This window comes from Carassius carassius, chromosome 1 (assembly GCF_963082965.1).
Source record: "Carassius carassius chromosome 1, fCarCar2.1, whole genome shotgun sequence".
NCBI lineage: Eukaryota > Metazoa > Chordata > Actinopteri > Cypriniformes > Cyprinidae > Carassius > Carassius carassius.
In genome coordinates this window covers 42266438-42288335 of record NC_081755.1, presented here as the reverse complement: position 1 = coordinate 42288335, position 21898 = coordinate 42266438, and the positions used below count along the sequence as shown (strand labels likewise).

Sequence of the window (21898 nt, the reverse complement as noted above, 5' to 3'; positions counted from 1 at the left end):
TAGCAGTTTTTTTACATTGTGGAGAGAACTAAACAGTTCTGAAACTGGGGGTTTCATAACCCTTTAAGGATACAGGGAAGAAAACAGGATCAAAATTGATTCGATTCATTAGAGCCATATTATGGCTTCTGTCTCTGAGCTCCAGCTACTCGCTCTTGTTCACTAACAGATATCAATGACTGCCCTGTCATCTTGTAAGCATATGAATGAATAAACTGTCACACAGAGAGCCATATGAGATAATGGTTATGAGCGTAAATGTCACAGAGAAAACAAACCCCATGATGCATTGTGTTGCTTCGAGGCAAAAGATGCTCAAAACATTTGTGGAGGGCTGACTGATACACCTGCGCTTCAGCCAGGCGTAAATCATCTGCTACACTTTGTGTCTCATTTTAACAGTGTTGGAGAAGCTACTCCAAAAAGATCAACTAGTGTACAGTAGATGGGTTTATGTTCCTAAATGATGCTATGTTTTGACACAATGTACCATAAACAAAAGCACACACACACACACACACACAAAATCTATACTAAATATGAGCTGTGACATGAAAGGCTGCAGACGGGGGGGGGGGGGTATAAATCCATTTCACGCTTTTAATAGCCTCTCAGAAAAGAATCTTTAACTGGAAAAAATTACTTTATTATAATGACATATTTGTAATTTATATGTTGCTTGAAAAAATAAATAAATAAATATACACATACATACATTTATAAAAATGTAATATGTATGGGATATTATGGATAGAGGTCTTATATTTAATGATTTGATGGGTTTGTTTCTTACAAACACTTCTTACAAGCTTTTTGCTTCCCAAGATGTTAATTGATGGAATAGAGTTGTGTGGATTATTGTTTTTATCAGCTGTTTGGACTCTCAACTAAAATTGATCATAAGGCTGCAACTTATGCTAATTTTGATAATTACCTATCAAATATTTAATTGATTAACTGATTAAACAGATAAAATCCAAGTATTATAATGAATTGCAATTATTGAATAAAAATAATAGTATAATTTTTCCCATTATTTCAAATATTATTAAATGTTGTCTTCCAATCAATATGCTATTTTAGTAAAAATGTATTAAGCTAAAATGATTGCACTCTTGTTCTCTTGTGCTCTGACTCACTAGGTTTCAGGACTTTCCTGGGGTTTGTTTCCCAAAAGCAACTTTGGTCATAATTTCTGTTGTCAGATTTCAGTGGTACTTGCGGCCATAGTTAACTAACAATGCTTTTGGGAAACGTACCCAGAATGCAAAATGTAAATATTCCTGTGACTTTCTAACATTTACAGATAAGGATGCACCTGTGAAACATCAGCAGCATTCAGCTCCGCCCACAAGTGCGAATGAAACATTGAAGCCATAAACCGAAATGATCAAAACGTACACGGACCAACTGTCTTGTCCATGTTCTCTCACTTGAATCCTCTTCTTGAGTCTTGAGTCTCTGACCTTCTGCGAGCCCCGCCTTGTTCACGCAGTGATTGACATGGCGGGAGGGGGCAGACACGTGATCGGCTCGGAATGCATTTTCAATGTGCACATTGAATTTTGCTACATTCATTGCGGGACATTGAATGAAAATGCAATCGTAAGTGTCTTGACTGTGAGAGTTAATGCAATTAAGAAAAATAGCATGTAAATGATCATTTTGTCACAGTTTTTGCTTGAACATGTTATACATATCTAATCCTTTCTGTAATATTTTCATTTTAATTTTGCAACTTATAAAGCGTTACAATTAGTATTCATTTTACATAGTAAAACTAGTGTGTGAAATGGCAAATGAAAATTATGTAATTTAATTTTCATTTTCATTTTGCACCAAACGTTGCACAAATGTATTGGAAAATGTAAATGTAAATACAGAAATGCATTGCCATTTTACAAACTGCATTGTCATTTTGCATATTACATTCCAAATTGAATATTGCTACCCATATGCTTCCATACTTTAATGCCACCTCACCATAGAATGTCATTTTCATCTACTGTAACAAAGAATAACTTTCAAAAACACAACAAAAGCTCTTATTTCCTGTCCTGTCACATGTTTTGACTTCTCAAAATAAGGACAAAAACATTCCAAGTGCAAAAGCCATTTTTGTTCGAGAGATATCGTTAATTTAAGTGAGAATTAATTAGATTTAACGTTCTCTCCCTGACCCACCGCATTATTCTACTTCATAACATCTCTACTGCAAAGTCTTAATCGCAGGGAACATTGCAGGGTGTGAGTGCTTAATGAGGGCAATTAGTGAGGAAGCTTGTGAGGCCTCTGACAAATAGAGCTTGAGATTGGAGCTTCTGAATCATATGGACGCATGAAAACAATTGCAGACATGGCAACCAGACTGCAATCAGACTGCCTCCCAAGTTGCACACTTTAAAAAGGACGAACTGTGCTCATAAATCAGGTACTTTTTTAGAATATAATTGGTTGGTGCATATGAGCACTTAACAAGGAAACATTATATGCAGCTCTATATAATGTTAAAAGCAATAGCTTTTAAAACTTAGATGCAGTAAGATTTTTTTAAAGAGATACTTTTAATACTTTTATTTTTTTCGACGACTTTCAGCCTCATCCTGCTTCATTATACTATGTTAATAAACCATTAGCTCATCCATGAACATGATTTCTGTATACGTCATCCGGGTACAGTAGCTATAACATTATATTTCTATCGTGGGGCACGATAATCCTGACATGCTAAATGTTATGTAAATTGGTATTCCATTTCTGATTGGAGGCCGAGATGACATTCATATCTACACAAGCCTTTATTAACTCTGCATCACACACTTAATCAAAGTGAAGCAATTCAGATTATTCTCAAAGTTTCTCCTGCAGTGACAACTGCTTTGATTTATCAGCGTTAACAATTACTGCAATGCCACACACCTCACATCACCTTCTAAATTCATGACAATTCGGTTTGAGCCACAAAAAAAACAAAATATAAATAAATAAAAAAAAAGCTCCAACGAGGAGTTAAACTAGGTCTCATCCTCTCCATTAACATTGAGAGGTTTTAATGAAGTGTTTTACAAAGCACTCTCCGAACTTCATCTCTGTTTTTTGTTCCAGCTCTACACAACATTCTCCACGGACTGCTTGCTCAGGACTCCTTTAATAAAACACACTTTTGGAGGAGGGAGGGCATGCTGACATGCTCCAGTCACTGTTGTATCATGATTAAAGCTTGAAAAAAAACACAGCCTTGCATGTTTGCTTAGAGAGACTGGCAGCGGGTTTGTGTGTGTGTTTGTGTGTGTGTGCATTCTGACTGTTGCTCAGGCCTGGCAGCTTTGAGAGCGATGACAGGCTCGGGTGTGTGAAAGCCACTGGATAAGAGGTTTAATGAGGCTGTAGGATCAATAGACAGGTTAGGGGGGAGCTGTCAGATCACCTTCCTGTCTGCCTGTATGCTGATAGCTCATCTTTGGCTAATGAAAAGCAAACATAAAAACACAATTTATCAGGCAAGTGTCAGTGCTGCACTACTACAAATGATCACATACAAGCATGTGTTACTGTTTTAAACTTCATGGAGATGAGCAGCACAGGCATGATTGAATGATAGAATAAAACAATTAATCAGAAATCCTTCCAAAATAACATGGATGAGGCGCTTGACAAAATATCACACATCTATATCTGAGCCCAGTTGAAAAAACTCAGACCAGAAAAAAATCACCATGTTTGATTAATTGAGCTAATTTACCTTGTCCTAGTTTATTTATTTATAATAAATAAATACATACATTTTATTTATTCATACATGCCACCCTTTGTGGAAAAGGTAGTGTGTTTGATTGAATTTGAAGTGCATCATATTATTAAAAAACATGCAGTTTTTATGTAGTATTGTAATATTAATAAAATAAATGGTCAGTTTAGTGTACTTTAAGACAACACACTTCATGATGGTTTCTTAACCCACTTAAGTATACATAAAAGTGTACTTTGTATTAATGACAAATAAAAAGAAGTTTAAATCATTTTGTTTAAATATATGTTTTTGTCCTTTAATGAAGTGTTCTTTAACAATGCTTTTTAGGAAACGCTTTTAGTGTGCTTAGAGTTTGATTTGATTGCAACTTCATCCTTACATAAATGTAATCCAAAAATGTTTATATACATGACATATAAGTATCAGTAGAAATGATGTTAAAGTATATTTTAGTTTACTATAAATGTCTGTACGTACATTTGGCAGTATACTTTAACCATATTTCAAGTAATTTTGAAATTGCATATAAAGATGTACTTACGTCCTACTTAAGTGTGTCAAAAAAGCACTCTAAAGTCTAGCTAATTGCATTTAATATACAATTAAACACATATATATATATATATATATATGTGTGTGTGTATAATTGAAATTAACATGAAATGAAGTGCCAAAAAAAAGAAAAAGAGGAAATTACATTCAGTTTGAACTTTTAGTCCATTTTTGTAATACAGGTATACTCTTTTTATTTTTTTTATTTTTTTTACTGCACTAAAATGTGCTTATTTTCCACAAAGGATGACCTGAATACATCATATTATGAGCATGTTTTTAATTTCTTAATTAAAATTGACCTTTAACTGTGAATTTCAGATAATTCTACCTTTTTATGACAAGGCAAGGTTTGTTCAGGCTGTAAAATGTCATTTGGAGCGGATGAGATGAAAAACGAAATAATATTTATGAATAATTCATGAGATTTATAAAAATGCTAAAAGATGTTGTTGTTTTTGTTTTTTCAATAATAGGTAACATTTTTGTTAACTACATTTAATGCACTAACTAACATTAACTAACAATAATAAATACATTTTTACAGTAATTATTCATCTTTGCTCCAGGTAATAAAAGTCTTGTCCAAAATAGCTCATGTCCATTAAATAACTTTTAATTAATTAATTTAACTGATATTAAATAACAATAATAGATACAACTTTGATTTTAATAATGTATTAGTAAATGTTGGAATTAACTCATGATTTAAAAGCATTTTTCATTGTTGATGTGAACTGATGCAGTTCTTTCATAACAACTCTTGGAGAGTTTAGCATGGTAATGTACATGACAGGGTTAATGTTTTTGGTCTTGGCAGAAGAGATCTGCTACACTGGTGCTGCTTTGGCAGAGCAAGTACCGAGACTCACTACATCCACAGACATTCTGCTGTGAGCATGTATAGTATAGTATTGTATATTGTTATTGAAACTTCATCATATTTCACTTGATTATACATTAAGTCAGGAATTATAGTTTGGAAAAAGTCTTTGGAAAAAGTCTAACTAGTAAAATGTTTACACGTTATGTGAAAACTAGTACAAGTATATAAATAAATAAAAAGAGACTTACTCCTGTTTATGATCTCTGCTGAATGAAGGGATTCATCCTTTTTTTCTGAGGAAATCCAAATCTCAAATCCTCAGCCACCTCACATCTTGTTGGGGTGAATTATGTCTTATTCCTCTCATCGCGAAGCAAACGGTAAAATAAAATAAAAACTTGAAGAACAGTCTCGCTGCTTTTTCTTCTGTGTGGGCGTATTAAAGCCGCGCGATTCAGTGAAACATTAGAATCTGAATAGAGCGTTCAGTGATGGGGCATGGTCACATTAGAAGATAATGAAGGGAGACGTGAAAAACGAACATCGCGTTGTTTTCATATGGATTACTTTATCACAGAATATTTGTTTTCGGCAGCACTTGTTTAGTTTAAAAGTAGACATGTCAGGCTTTCTATAGATATATCTCTTATGTCTCTTCGTTGAGTATTCACTGAGTTACAGTTCATTTTAATGACGTGTTTGTAAATGAAGATCAGCGCAGACAAAGGCTGCAGACAGCACACCTTGTTTGTTATCTTTATTTTATAAGTGCACAAAGTTTTGTTGTTATTATGTCTGTATATAAAAAAGTAAACCCTTCACAGTTTTGATTGATGGATTGCTCTTATCTGTAAGATCAAAACTGAAAGTGTAATTTAAGTTCTTTTCGGGGTTATCAGGAGAAAATACCTCATAACGTGTATACGCGTTAATCGACTTCAGAGGGTTAACGACACACTTCAAATTATCAGCTGCAAGCAACAAATACCGCTCAGGACACTGGTCGGCATCTGGACTCATGAGAACTTCTTTAAAAGAGACTTTTCAACTAGTCATTCCTGTACCTCAAACAGTATAGCATGGCGCTAGCAATGCTTAGGTCAAAGGTTTGATTCCCAGGGGTTCCATGAACTGACGAAACATACTGTATACCTTTAATGCAATTCTGCTTGAAGCTGGTAGCGATGCAAAAATTACACACTTAAGTGAACACAGCTGCCTGTTGCAGTTCTTGGTAAGGCGCTACTTTTGATGTTTTTTGACGAATCTCTCAAGTCTCCAACACAAAGGCAAGGCAGGAAACGACCACTGCAGCATGAGCATTTGATTCTGTATATACAGTAATGTGCACATATCCCATTGGTTCACACAGGGCTCACAAGACGCTCAAAGAGACAAGAAGACGCATCTCAGACACAAGCCTTGTGATGCCACTATATCTAGAGTCCCCGCAGACCAGCGCGGAGACCTGATGACAGAGTTTTCCCCAGATCACCAGCCCTGCACTGATTCATTGAGACGTGAGCAGCCTCTCCCTTCAGCTAGTGACTCTTTGTTTCATAAGGAGAACTTGCTTCAGTTTCTTTCCTTCGTGACCCTTCATGTGCCCTCGATGTATTTGTCAAAGTGCATCAGAGCAAGTGGGAGTCCTACAGGATCATTCATAAGAAAGCAACCTAAATATACAGAGTTGAGCTTAAGTAGCCAAGGGATAAGGACAACAAAATCATACCAGATTGGCCGAAGATTTAACACAAGCCCAGTGTCCTTAAAAGATGTACCGGATAGTCCTTAAAAGACTGTACGATTGTGCGAATGGTAGAAGAATGAAAGATTTGGTCCTCATCATTTTATGGAATAGCTTGCGGCAGGGATGAATCTAATACTGAGGGATTGTCGAGCAGGAGGTTTCGTTTGACTTGTGTGTGTGTGTGTGTGTGTTTTAACAAGAGTGCTGATGTCTACACTGGACTTTTCTGCTTTTAATAGGGATGTCAGTTGATGAAAATGGTACCCAATTAATTACAGGATCATGTTAATCACAATTAATTGCTTTTTAATTGTGCAGGCTGCACTAACTTCAGGCAAAAATATTAAAGTGGTACATAATGTTCAATTAACTTGTTGGCTAGAATATGATTATATACTTCCTTAAAGTTTTATTTTCTTATAAATTCAATTTAATTATTATATTAAATAGTATAATACCATTAAAAAATGTATATGTTTTTAAAAGAAGCCTCTCATGCTCACCAAGGCTGCATTTATTTGTTTCAAAATGCAATAAAATAGTAATATTGTGAAATATTACTACAATTTAAAATTACTGTATTATATTTAAATACATAAAATTCCTCTGATGGTTCGGCATCATTATTCCAGTCTTCAGATAATTCTTTTGATATGCTGATTTGCTACTAAAGAAACATTTTCTTAATATTATCAGTGTTGAAAGCAGTTGTGCTGCTTAATGTTTTTGTGGAAACTGTTTTTTTTTTTTTTTGTCCTTGCTGCCTCGAAATATTTTAAATAATTTTTTGAACAGTACTGTATACTGTTTACCAAAGGTAGGCTGTGGTCCCTAATGTTTGTACCTACTCTATATATCATCATCCTCTTCAGACTTTTAAATTAGTTTGACAAGCAAGAATCAAAACATCAACCGCCATCAAAAGAGACCATTCTGGTCTACCATTTTTACTGGCTAAGTGAACAGAATGGCTGTCCTGGTCCACAAACCAGCACTTACCAGCATGGACATTTATGCTGGTCTAAGTTGGTGTTTTGAGGAAGGAAACCAACACTGAAACATCAAATAGATCTATTTTACAAGATCACATTCAAATATAGAAGTCTCTAAAGACTCAATGGATGGATGGACAGACGGACGGACACAAAGACAGGCAGACAGACAAGACACAGACAGACAGAATGATAGACAGACAGACAGAAAGAAAGAAAGACAAAGACAGGCAGACAGACAGACAGACAGAATGATAGACAGACACAGACAGACAGACAGAAAAAAGAAAGAAAGACAAAGAAAGACAGACAGACAGACAGACAGACAGAAAGAAAAGAAAGAGACAGACAGACATAAAGAAAGAAAAAAAAAAGAAAGAAAGAAAGAAAGAATAAAAAAGAAAGAAAGAAAGAAAGAACGAAAGAAAGACAGACAGACATAAAGAAAGAAAGAAAGAAGAAAGAAAGAAAGAAAGACAGACCTAAAGAAAGAAAGAAAGACAGACAGAAAGAAAGAAAGAAAGACAGACAGACAGACATAAAGAAATAACGAAAGAAAGAACGAAAGAAAGAGACAGACACACAGACAGATAGATAGATAGATAGATAGATAGATAGATAGATAGATAGATAGATAGATAGATAGATAGATAGATAGATAGATATAGATAGATAGATAGATAGATAGATAGATAGATAGATAGATAGATAGATAGATTAAAATGTTTGTACTTTTGTATTTCTGAATATGTAATTGAATACTTGAAATGTTTAAGTGAATAAGTGAGAAATTTCAAGCACCAATAATTGTTGCCTTTCTTTGCTCTATTGTTGTTATTTCCTTTATTGCATCAAATTTGATTCTTTGTTCTTTTGTCCTTTTAAAATGGCTTGTTTACTTCCCTTGAGTAATTAAAAAATGTTTACTTATCTGAGAAATACCTGAAGGCTAAATGTCAGCGTTTTCATTTGTCATTACTAATATTAATAATGGAAAAGAATGCGTTCAATGGCATAATTGTTTTGTCGTTGGTGTGGCACTGTCAGGAGTATGCAGAACTGTGAAATTTCACTGGGATTGGTACCAGCTAATTTTGGTACGGCGACAACCTTCCTCAAACCAACACAGAGCCAAACGCAAACAGGCTTTCTGAGCTACATGGGATCAAGGCTGAATTTGGGATGCACACTATTGTATACTACATCAATATCTGTTCTCCAGTGCACTCACTTGGTATCTCTTGCTCTTTTCATCTCTCACTCTCTTTCAACTGCATTAACTTTTCCTTTGTATAACCTCATAATAAACAGATACCAACATGACAGGAATTTATTGCACAAAGAACCTCTCTCTCTTTTAAACATGCTTCTCCACTGACCAAAATTGATTCCAATGGTGGACATGTTGAATATGGTCTTTCGATACTGGAAACACTGACACTTCTGGAAACGTATTGTGACTGAGCTCAGAAGTGATGCTTTATACTAAAAATCTGAGGGGCAATTTAGCGTTGGCTTGTGGCTGCATGAGTATCTGCATCTGTCAAGAATTTGGCACACGTGTTTTCGCAATGGTTTATTTGTAACACCGCAGTCTTTTATTAGAGTCCGCTTTCTTGCCCTCTTTGAAATGAAAATAAATATCCGCACACAATCTTTTTTATCTCTGTCAGTATTCATTACTGCAAGCGGAGCAAATAGCAATGCGCCGCAGTTTTTCCATTAACCTCACTAGCTCTGTTAACCCTCGCTAAATCATTCAGGGCACAGGCGGTGATGGACTTGACTTTTCTTGGGTCTTGTACCTCATTGTAATAACAACAGTCCAAATTAAATACTGCTAATCTATTAACACATTAAATTGGTAAGTTTGTAAGACACTCATAATTATAGCCTAGCGAAGAAGAACAAAAGAAAACCAAGTGTCATGTCTCAGGGCAACTCATTGCCAGCTTGAGAAGATCAATCATTGTATATTACAAAATTAATGGACTATTTTATAAAAAGAATATAAAAATAACCATAAAATTTGCATTACTCTGCAAAGGTCATTTCATTTTGTCATTATTATTTATTTTACTCAGGCATTTTGAAGAATCTCTATGCAGCTCTGTTTCAATTAAAGTTCACAGTCACTACATAAAAAACCCCTAACAATGAGAGAAACATTATAAAGTAGTCCATGTAGCAAACGATTTGTGTATTTTTAATCTGTGACATCAAAAGTAACAGAAAAAAAGGTATTGTATGTGCAGCCTAAGAGACATGCTGTTGTTATTGTCATCAATATTAAGAAAGGATATATACAACAATATTGTTAAGAAGGGAATGTATATTTTTAGTAGCTTTAATGAGTCCTCTCATGTAAAGAATCATTATTTAATTAAAGGTTTATTTAATCATCGTGCAGTTAAGACTATGCCAACAAATATGCTTTATTATTGACTTGAATAATTACTTTTATGTTAAGGTTTAATGTTTACTTAGACGTAATTGAAAGCCAATTATCACTGTTCTAAACTTAAATAGTTAATATTTATATTCAAACTTTATTTTTAATTAAAGGAGTGTGTTCAACAGCATATTAATGCGTGCATTGAAATAGTGCACTGAAGCTGTATGAAGAAAATTAAACGTATTCAGTGCTACATGGGTTTATTTTGATATTTTTGTTCATTTTTGGAGCTTGACACATTGTATATATATATATATATATATATATCAGCTTTCTCTTTTTGAATTCCAGTGAACAGCATGTGGGTTTAGAACAACATGAGGCTCAGTAAATAGTGACAGGATTTTCTTTTTTGGGTGAACTTTCTCCTTTTAATGCCACGACTGACTATACGGGATAAATAGCGAACCTGTGAGCGTAGGAACTTTTGTAGCGAGAGCGAACAGTGAATCAACATTTATATATTCTCCTCATTCCTTGTACAACTACACTCACGAATACATATGAACACACACATACCAGTTTCAGAAACACACCAGGGGCTCGTGAGTTTCCACCTCAAAGCAGCAGTCAATTTGTTGTGCAAGCAAGGTGCGATGCAAAGAAACATCAAGCGCACGAGACGGCTGCAGGGCCGCTCGCTACGTCGCTAGCATTTGAAGAAGCGCAAACGAGATGGGAGACAGAGAAACACAAGTGACATCAAACAGCCACACATTCTCGCACGTACTGAGTCTGTGCTGGTGGGGAGAGCTCAGCGTTTGTACTAATCAATACCCAGCACAAGGCATTGAGATGCAGCCAGGGGCTCCCAGCCAGCCAAATGTCCAGGCCGACTGCCAAAGGATGGAGGGAAGAGTGCTGGGGGGGGGAGGAGGAGGGGGGTGATGGGACAGGAGACAACTTCACAATCTGAAACATTTCCACCCACAGCCACGCTGGGTGTGCCGCGCTTTCAGAAACGTCTTCCTGTCACTAATGGTGACAACACATTGGAAGGTCTTAAGGAGATTGTGGCTCTGCAATCAGGATCCAAAACAGGTAATTTTATAGTGACTTTTATCCGATTAAAACCACAATTGTGGTTAAGGACACATCAAAGGGCTCCGTCTAAATTAAATTTAGCATTTGCTGACAGATACTCATATTTATACTTGCATTCTGACAAAAACTTAAAGCAATTAAAAAATTATGAATTCCTGTTGTTTATTAATACTGTGGATGGATGGATGGATGGATGGATAGATAGAAATTACATCAATTACATCAAGATTGCAAATGTAAAATCATAAAATTATGAAAATGAAATTGGAATTTCTAAATATCTCTGAAAATGTTCAACTGATGCTAAGTTAATGTTACACCTGTATTATTATATGAAACTTCATCGCTTTTTTTCTCATAAAAGGGCCTCAAAACATTACTTACGAAACATTATCCTCAACACATTATGACAACATTTAAAATCTTAGATTCTTAAGAGGGCAAGAAAAAGCAATGTTTTTGGTCTTGTAAGTGAAAGAGTACATTTTAAAAAAAAACATATATACTGTATGTACAAAAGGTTTGTTGAAACTTTTTACAGATCTGTACTAAAAGCCACAAAACTCCAAATTTAGCGAAGGCGAAATCCCCGAAATCTGTAAAAGACCACTTAAAATGCTTTGCAGCAGAGCTCTGTGTTGAGGGCTTTTTGTGTTACAGAGAGATAGCTCTCTGATGAACGGAGAGCAAAAGATTGTTTTGTGGGTTTTATGGGTAAAATTATCCATGTTATGATTGGCCGGGCTTGGATTGAGCACCTTTTTTGAGCACGTATGGCCAGAACAATAGAGCTCAGTCTTTTGTTCGCATAAATGGATTCATAGCGCTGGAGCTTTTCAGAAGAAAACGAGGCTTGCATCTCCTTTGCTTTCCTCTAACCCCTCCACCTCCCCCATTTTCAATCTTTCTATCAATGTTTCTATCATACGGTCGTGTTGCCACTTTGCTATTTTATTCACAACACAAGAATGCACTCCCAGTTTCCCAGGAGGATGACGCTGAATGAGGGAAAAGATGTAGAGGGCTTTGTTTCTAGCTGCTGTTTCCCTTCAGTCAAGCTTTCTGTTGTTTAAATGTTTACACTGAACAGCCCAGAGGCTTGAAACAAGCTTTTATGCAGAAGGAAAATGACACTTTGTCAGAATTTCATCACATTTTCTTCCTTTCCAAAGTAATTCTGCCATGACCAGATCGCTTTGAAAGATTTGCTAATTTCGTTTCTACACTAAGCATGTCATTGGCCAAGGTCTCTTCAGAAGACTCTCACTGTGCATTGCAGATATTCAGAAACAGCCTTCACAAAATAGAGACTTCATAAGGACACACGTACACACCAGCCATTTACACTTTGACTTGTGCAAAATTTGCCCCGAATTTCTTGACAAATTATCTTGAAGCAAATGCACATGCAGAACGTTTATTAAGCCTGTAATACCACCGGCATTTCCCCTCTCTGTTGCAGTCAAACAGAAAATGAAAACCAAATTCACTCACACTGATGCTCTTTTATTTAAACTATCCCTGAAATAATGAGTTTCCTCCAAAGGCAGGGATTTCATTATTGACATCCATCTCATCAAGCATTCAATCTTACAGCATTCAGCTTCTGTTTCCACCCACCTTAAATATCAAATGGTCTGCCTGCAAAACAGAATTGTAAAGATTCTATTGCAGCTTATGTTGTTTGTAGATTGATTTGAGCTCAGGTACAGAAAAAAGAATTTTGATCATGTCAAAATAATGGAAATGCATTTCAGAATATGCAAACATCTTGTATTGCACTGGACTAAAAACTACTGATTCTGTTGACACAGGGTATAAAAACTTGTTTTGAGATATTTATGAGCACTTTTGTGTAAGCTTTTTTTTATTTTTGTTTTTACTCGGTACACCACAAGTGTACCAAGGTTCGAGAAAATAAAAATTTCTTTTTTTCTAACCTTGATACACTTGTAATATTCCCAGTAAAAAAAAAAAATGAGAAGCTTACAAAAAAGTTCTCATAAATGTCTTGTTATGCTATATTACTACCAAATATTGGATTAATATTTTTTGACTTGTTTTCTTTCAAATATCACAGATTTAGTATTTCTTTAGTAAACAGATTGATCACTTATTTTCACTCAAAAACAGAGAATAAGTGGCTAGAGAATAAACAGAGAGTTAAGTAGGGTGTTGATGGTGCAGTGGATAAGACACATGCCTTTGGTGTGAGAGACCCGGGTTCAAATCCTCTGTATGACACCAATGTGTCCCTGAGCAAGACACTTAACCCCTAGTTGCTCCAGAGATCTGCGACCACTGACATATATGGCAATTGTAAGTCGCTTTGGATAAAAGCGTCAGCTAAATGAGTAATGTAAAGTAAACAGGGTCAGTTTTGTATGTTGTCATTAAACAATCAAATTGAATGATATTGTGGCTGGCATCCCAGCAAGCACGAAACATTTTAACAACATTTCACAATGTTGCATTTTAGTTGCAGTTAGGTCTTGTTGCAGTACATCATTTAAAGTAAAATCCTACACGTTGCAGTAAATTTAAAAAAAATATGAAACGTTAATTGAAACAGACTGTCATGTTTGTGACCTTCATAAGCCATTTTTTTACTTTACTCTTGAAAGATTCTCAATGTCCAATGCACCTGCCAGCAAACATTCAGGTGTCAGTGTGAGTATGTGTGTGTGTATATATATATATATATATATATATATATATATATATATATATCCATATACGGACACGTTTTCTCACTATTACAGGTGCTATAGGAGATCTTGGAAAATCCTAACTTTAGCCTGATAGCACTCAGAGCCGTTAAATATGAGAGATGCGACATTCTTTGATCTCGCCGCCACGCTGTCACGTGGTTCATGTAGCTCTCAATAGTTCCAAACAAATCCGCTGTCAAGCAGTTTGAATGGTTTTAAGCGGGACAGACAGCAGCAACTATATTTGCAGCAATTATCGCTAAATATTGACCCATAACATTCAATGATTATTACGTTGACACTTGCATTACATTTATATTATAGCACTTATTTTTTTTCTGTGGTGGAAACACAGCATTAATCAGTTTTTGTGTTTAATTTTGGAGAGAATAGGGGCTGCTCCTATAGCGTAAAATACATTTACAGCAACGACTATATTACAGCATTTTTTTGGCAAATATTAACGCGTATGCATTGATTACTATGTTTACTACACTTACAGTGTGTTCTCTTTTCCTAAATACCATCCATAACATTACAGTTATTGTCAACGGGATTCATTTCAGTATGGTTAACCCCTTCATCCTTCCCTAAACATGGGCTAAACATTCCCTAAACATAAGTGTACTGTTTATATTTACCTACAGTATGTCTGTATACTAATAATATACATACACACATAAAAAGAAAAAAAAGAAAATAAAAAGTTAAAAGTTATCTTATTAGGACAAAACTAATTTGTCCTAATAAGAAGGTTTTAGGACAACTTCAGGTCCATTTCAAATGTTGACTACTCTAGGTTATATTATATATACACATTTAAGAAACGTTTTATGTAATGTGTTTATTATACATATATAATTAAATAAAAATAAAATTGTATATATAATATAGAGTAGTCAACATATGAAATGGATCAAAAAAGTTAATCAAAGTTGTCTTAAAATCTTTTTCCTAGGAATTGGCCAGCCACTTCTGACCAGACTTCTCCAGTCGATAGATGGAGGTACTAGGATCCCACAGTTTTCTGCAGCTCTGAGCTGATGGTACTGACATATATATATATATAAATACAAAAAAAAATTAAAATATATATAAATACATCTAGACCACTTAATGATTACTATCGGGATGTGAAGAGACTTTCAACCATCATAACAAATAATGTTTCTTAAGACAATCACCTATTGCACCACAACTCCATACCTAAACTTAAAGACCTAATTAACTATTAATAGGCAGCAGGTTAGGAGTTTAGTGTGACCATTTTAAACACCCAAAATAAAAGTGGTCGAAATTTTTCTTTAAGTGGCTTTGAAATGTCATTGTTATGTACAGTATTTGTACTACAAGAAACAAACTGCAGTGTTGTGCAATGTTTCATTTATCATTTTATATAATGTAGCTGTACATTTAAAAATGCAGTGAAATTACCTTTGTATGTACAATGTATGTTTATGATCAAATTAAAAACTAGTAATTTTTGGAAAGTTTTGTTCACTTATTATTCCAGGTTCAAAGGCAAATTTGTGCCAACAGCAAACAATTTATCAGCCTGCCAAACACTGCACTTAAGTAAATTATGATTATTAATTTGACTTGGAACAGAACAGTGAAAAGATGTTTTGAATGAGTACACTAGAAATAAATAGCTCACTCATGCAAATATCGAGCAGCGCAAACAGTGATTCTGACAGGAAGCCACTTTTTTCTTTCTTTCTTTTTTTTAAACACTGGTGTATTTTTAACAGAATTTAGCATCAAATTTTCTGAAGTCTTGTACAATATCTTATTTTACTAACAATGATCCCTAATTTCAGCAATTTCATTAATCTTATACCCATTTAGATGGTCAGATACAAGACTCTGTCATCAGAGTGACTCGGTTAAACCCTGCAGACAAGTCTAGTTTAGACCAGCATGATTTCTATGCTGGTTTGGTGCTAGTCTAGTTTGTAAACCAAGCCTTTTGAACAAAAACACCTTGTTATCGACATCTCACAATGAAGACCAGCATTCTAAGCACAAAATATGCAGTGATAGTCTCTCAAATAGCATGCAAAAAAGCCTGAACAACACAAAATGTAACTCATCGTCAGCTCCAGAAGATCGGTCCTGGTATTTCATAGAAACATTGACTATTAAGTAAACATTACACAGCATCAACCTTCAACTACAGAACCAGCATCTACCTTTAAGTGCCATGCAATGAATAGACGTGATACATACTGAGGCCGTAAATTGAACACTTTGCCTCAGCAACTGTGAAGAAACATTTATATGTTCTCGACATAAATAATGTTGTAGTAAAACTGAACACTGTAGCAATATTAAGAGAGTAGGCGATTACAAACTTAAGGGTTCTCATTATCATCATCAAGCAAGTAGCTTTCAGCAGCTGGTCGTTGACAGAAAACTGCTTCCTTACTGATTGGAGCCAGCCTGAAATTCCGGAGCCAAATGATATTTGTAGATATTCACAGGATTTGGTTTAACACAGAATTGAAAAAAGCTTCATGGATTAATCCTTGTTTGCACCAACTGACTACTGAGACAGAATCAAACCCGATAAAAATGGCATTCGAGTGGTATAATACAAAAAGACATTCATTTGTGGTAGAATAATGAAACGGCTTCTTTCGAGCGCTCGCAACGAATGGATAGCAAACAGTCGGATCTCCTCGGGGACTGCATTAGGAGCCTGCATTTCATGGATGCAGTGCTAGATCTGACTCTCGTTGGCCTCACACAAACACTGACAGTCATACCCCCTAAGGCTCACAGCAATTACTAGACAGGGGCCCTAAAGTCTAAACTTATCTGATTATATTTCCATTCTGCACTATCCAAACAGTTTAACGCTCGAACGGGTCTGTTTAAAAGCCTCCTGGAGAGAGATACAGGCTTCGTACAGTCAGTATACAGGTTCTCTAATATTAGGCTACCGGTCTGGTCTGGTCTCTAGGCAGATTAACGTGAGCCACCGCTCTGATAAGAAGCAAAGTTTGACATCTAGTAATGAAAAAACAGGTGGAGCCCTGCAGAGGTCGACGGGCCTCATTTCGAGCCATTTATTCATTCCTTGGTTTACTGGCTGTATGAATAAACATCAGCAGACTGCAGTGGCGAGGAACGAGGAAGAGCTACTGCGTTAGACGGCGTGGGATCGCAAGAACTGGGCTGTCAGTCTGTTTCACCTGGGGGCCTTGCATTGGGGCTGTCGCAGCTAGGGCTTGCAGAAAACGGCAAGCGTTTTGTCAAATATTCACGAGACATCTGTTGCCATGCCGGGACCTTGCTTCAAAGACGTTTAATTAAATAAGTGTCACGGCGCGTACAGATAAATATGCCACAACCGGTGCACGGGCACATAATTATGACAGGGCATCTAGGGAGCTGTGGTCTTCCATGCTCATTATGGCCCATCTGGGACATCAAATAACAGCGCTCGAGTCCCATGTGTTCATATTGGAACAAGCTTTTACTGGTGCCCTCAAAGGAGGGGAACATCCGCATGGTGGCGAATTTAAACTACCTCGACTGCAGCTCGAATTTCCTGGAGCTTTTCCTGGGTTAGACTTGCGTGACTCTGTTGACTGTTGACGTCTTGACATATGCCTGTGCGCACACGTTATCCCGCTTAAACAACAGAGCAGGCCGTTTTAATGTGGATTCCACCCGAATTCATTTTTGTGAGCATGGAGGATTATCAAATATAATCAGAAGATTTAAAGATGCCTGACAGCTGTCATATGATGCAACAAAGTGCCACAAAGACACTGTTTCGAAAATGCAATACAACAGTCGGGATTAGTTGAAAGTCCAAAGAATAAACTGTCTACACACACACAAATGTTCTAGGGCATTTCCATGCTTTTCCTCAGTGTTTGGAAGGCATTTGTAAACGGGTTAAATGGTAGCACTCTCCAAAGGTGGTCAGCCTTACGAAGGGGATTTCTGCTTTTCAATGAGTGCAAAATAAGTGTCATACTGTTGGAGCCGTCTCTTTTAGCGGACTCTATCAGGTATCCCGGTGGAATTAGAGCCCGGATCGCTATTAAACACAGCACGAGAATCATATTCAGCCTTCGGATGGAAAAAACAAGCACATGGCACCTCTACTTCCCTAGAGACCTCTTCAGTTTCTGAGCCTTCCTAATTTATGGAATACTCTGTGTTCCCCACCCTCCGCAGGGGATGACTGATCCCATTCTGCCGTACCCTGTGCACCAGTCATGCTGATACTCATTAGCGGGAAGCTTCAGAACAAATACAGAGGCCCTGTTGCTAATGGTTGCTAGAGGGAACGTTGGGCATCAGTGGTTGGTCGCTCCTCGATGGTGGTTAATGCCACCCTCCCTAAAGGAAAGAGCCTCTGACTTGCTGCTGCGTCTTCTTGCCACCCTCTGTGACAGGTACCCATTTGGTCACTTGGACCTGCAAGGTCTGACAGCTTCAAGTGGAACCAAGCAATTGATCACCAGAGAAAGACTTGAGGTGAAAAGGGTTCAGAGAGCTTTTTCTACCCATTGACCAAAGTGCTGGGTTTCCTTTTAGTCACCGCTAAGCTCCCTTAAAGCTGTCCAAGGGCATTGAAAGTACACTTAAGGATGAAAACAGGGATCTGATCAATATGAGGAAAAACAAAGCTGCCCTCACCAGCTCTAAACAAACATAGGACACAGCTTGTCTATAGCACGCTAGAGTATGCAAACGCTCCATGACAGGATGCTAATAAGTGTCAGCAACACTGTGCCATGTATAATAGGGGATGGCTGAAGGCTTCATAGATAAGATAGGGGTACATTTATACGCCAGTGTGGCTGTTCAAAGGCTGACATGCTCAAGGATCATGCTGCTTTTAGCACTCCAATGCTTAGGGCATTGTAATTATCAGATGCACCTCAGCCTATCCATGCCTCTTCACAGTGAATGAATCACCAGTGCCAGTGCTTTAAGATCTGTCAACCAGGATGGATCGCTGGGCTGTATATCAGCCATCTGCCTGCGGATGCCGAGGCCATTTTTACAGCAGCTAATAGATGAGAAATGCACCCCGTAGACAGAGCAGAACACCTTGTCAAAAGGTAAAATCCCCTCAGGAGTGAACTGGACATACGAGCAATGTTATAACGATCTGGGAGATGAATAGCAGATTGATGCAATTATATTAATTTAGTTCTTTATTTATTTAGTTAGAAATGCATGTTTATTTAGTTGCTCAACAAGTCAATTAAAATCAACATGTTGTCTCTCTTGCACATATGCATTATTTTATTTATTTGGCTTATTTATAATCATTGATTGCTATAATTGGGGAATACCTTTAGGAAAGAGCAAATGTTATTTCAAACCAGAACGTGACTGTATTCATTTAAAATATGTATTTTCTTTAAATACATATATATATATATATATATATATATATATATATATATATATATATATATATATATATATATATATAATAAGATGAATTTTTCACAATAACTTTATACAGCTTCTTCTCAAAATAATCAATACAGTAAGTATTTCATTTATTAGTTTACTAAAAAAAAAAATTTCAAATATATAGAAAATGTGCATTATCCTTTCACAAGGCTCTCTTTAGATGTTGAATTTACTTAACCGTGTAAGAACTGACATGGTGGAACATTACCATAGATTAACATTACTGTCAATCTGACAACAGCACACAGTTCTTAATCAATTCTCTGAAATTGGCCAAATATGAGCAGAACATTGTATTTCTTCATACCAAATGGCCAAGACAGCATGGTAATTGGAATTTTCTTTCAGCTTTGACACACACCATTTCTTGACAAAAGCTGGCATCCATTATTGCATTTTGGTATTTATGTCTTTTTCTATGGTCTGATCACAATTTAGCTGAGATAGATGTTTATCACCAACAAATTCACAGCGGCAAATATCATACTACAATTACAAACTTCACTGTTAAATAATGAATGCTTTATTCTCAAAGGAATACTGATAGTATTGCTATTATAATTTTGAAGTGACCTTAATATGTGGATAAGTTGAAATCGTGGAAACAATCTGGAGATTTCATTTTAACCGCTATGCTCCTTTTGATTATAATAGGATTCATGTTTGGTCCCGTTAGAATTGGTTCCAAATTATGACTGGAATTCCATTAGCATTCAGTAAGGATTCTTTCCATAGATCCCACACATCAGTGACTCGCAGCTCGGAGTCTCAGGGGCCACAATAAGATCGGAGACGCTTACCTTGCGCCCAAGTATTAGTGATGAATGAAAACATCAGAATCCATCCGGCGCTCCACTTCAGAGTTAACGCGCGCCTTGACATGATGCTCCGACGCGTCTGTGAGTCCGCAGCACGCGTTCGCCCGCGCCGCGCTGGATACATGTTGCGCAGTAGTCCCGGTTTCTCCAAAGCGATGCGAGACACTGAGCGCATCGCTCCCGTGCGTCCCAAACAGCGCTTAATAAGGAGGAGTCTATAAATCAGTCTTTATGCGTCAGGCACCAATAAACTGCTGCAAAGTCCGATGAAGAAAAGTTTAAGAACTGCATAAACAGCACGACTTCACATGACAATCTTTTTTTTCTTTTATTAATTATTTTGATTATTTATTCATATGTATCTACAAAAAGTTAGGCAATAAGAATGGTTTAATCTCAGAAACCTTTGTGAGCGGGGTTCAGATCAATTCAATCATTTGCTTTCAAAGGAACGATTCCGCTGCATCCCTGCGCGTCATTAAGCATCTCTCGAAGTGGATGCTTTTAAAAAAGCCACTGCTGGAAAAAAGTAAGGGGTGAAGTAGTGGAGACTCGATGAGGAAATATTCCGTCCGGAATCTTGGATGTGCTCCCCCCAAAAATGCAGTGTCCGTGTCCTTTAGGTACCGCGAGCAACAATGTTTGAGTGTCTGATAACTCAGGACTGAAGGCGAACTGCTTCACTGCGGGATGTCGCCACCACGCGGCGGATGGAAGAACCGCATCTTCCTATTACGACGTATTTATGTTTATAATAGATCCATCCAGCATCATTCAAAGTTTGGATGTTCATACTGCGGCGAGACCATGTTTACGAAAATGCCAAGGGTGTTTAACTCAAACAGGCAGCGAGCTCTGCTTATCTATGAACGTATTAATTAAAATTCCTTGTAACTCCACAGTGCAAGTTCTCTTCTTGCCAAAAGAGCACAAGCTCATAGAGCAACATTATTATTAGTGGCTCTCTTTCTTTCTCTCCCTCTCTCTCACCCGACTCTCTCCGTGAGACTGCAGGCTCAGTGTAAGCTTTGATCCTGAGGACACAAATCTGGTTTTAAATTCCAAACAGATCCACAGACTACTGCACTCGTTACCCAAGCATGCTATGACTCACGTACTGCACAACTGTTCAAGTTACATCCAGAAACCGCATTCATTCCCACACTGAGCAGGAGGCAAAAATCAAAATGTTAACTCACATTCTAAATACGAGCATGTGAGGTGTTGTTTAACAAATGTGCTCCAATCCTTAAACTCTGAGCGTGGTAAGATGGCAAAGATTACGGTGGTGGTGATAATGATAGTATTGGTGAGGATTGTCAAGGTAGTTGTAGTGATGATACTGGTGACAATGATAATATTGTTAATGATGGGAATGAAGATGCTGCTGGCAATGAAAGTTGTGCTGATGATGCTGACGTAGTATTGATACTGGTAATTATGATACTGTTGTTGATGTAATATTTGTGTTGATTTTGACAGTATTGGTGATGATGATGGTAATGATGATATGTTGATTGTGAAAATGATAGTGGTGGTGATTATGGT

The 21898-nt window shown here is 36.7% G+C and overlaps 1 protein-coding gene across 3 annotated transcripts in view; it reads right to left on the bottom strand.

The window, feature by feature from the left end:
* Positions 1-20600, bottom strand: part of LOC132151563 (protein sidekick-2-like) — a 135345-nt gene extending 114745 nt beyond the window's left edge. For all 3 annotated transcript variants that reach the window (XM_059559754.1, XM_059559763.1, XM_059559773.1), the window contains exon 1: positions 20333-20600. In XM_059559754.1, the coding sequence (XP_059415737.1) occupies positions 20333-20525 (193 nt within the window). In that variant the 5' untranslated portion in view covers positions 20526-20600. The remainder of the gene's footprint in view (positions 1-20332) is intronic.
* Positions 20601-21898: the final 1298 nt, after the last annotated feature.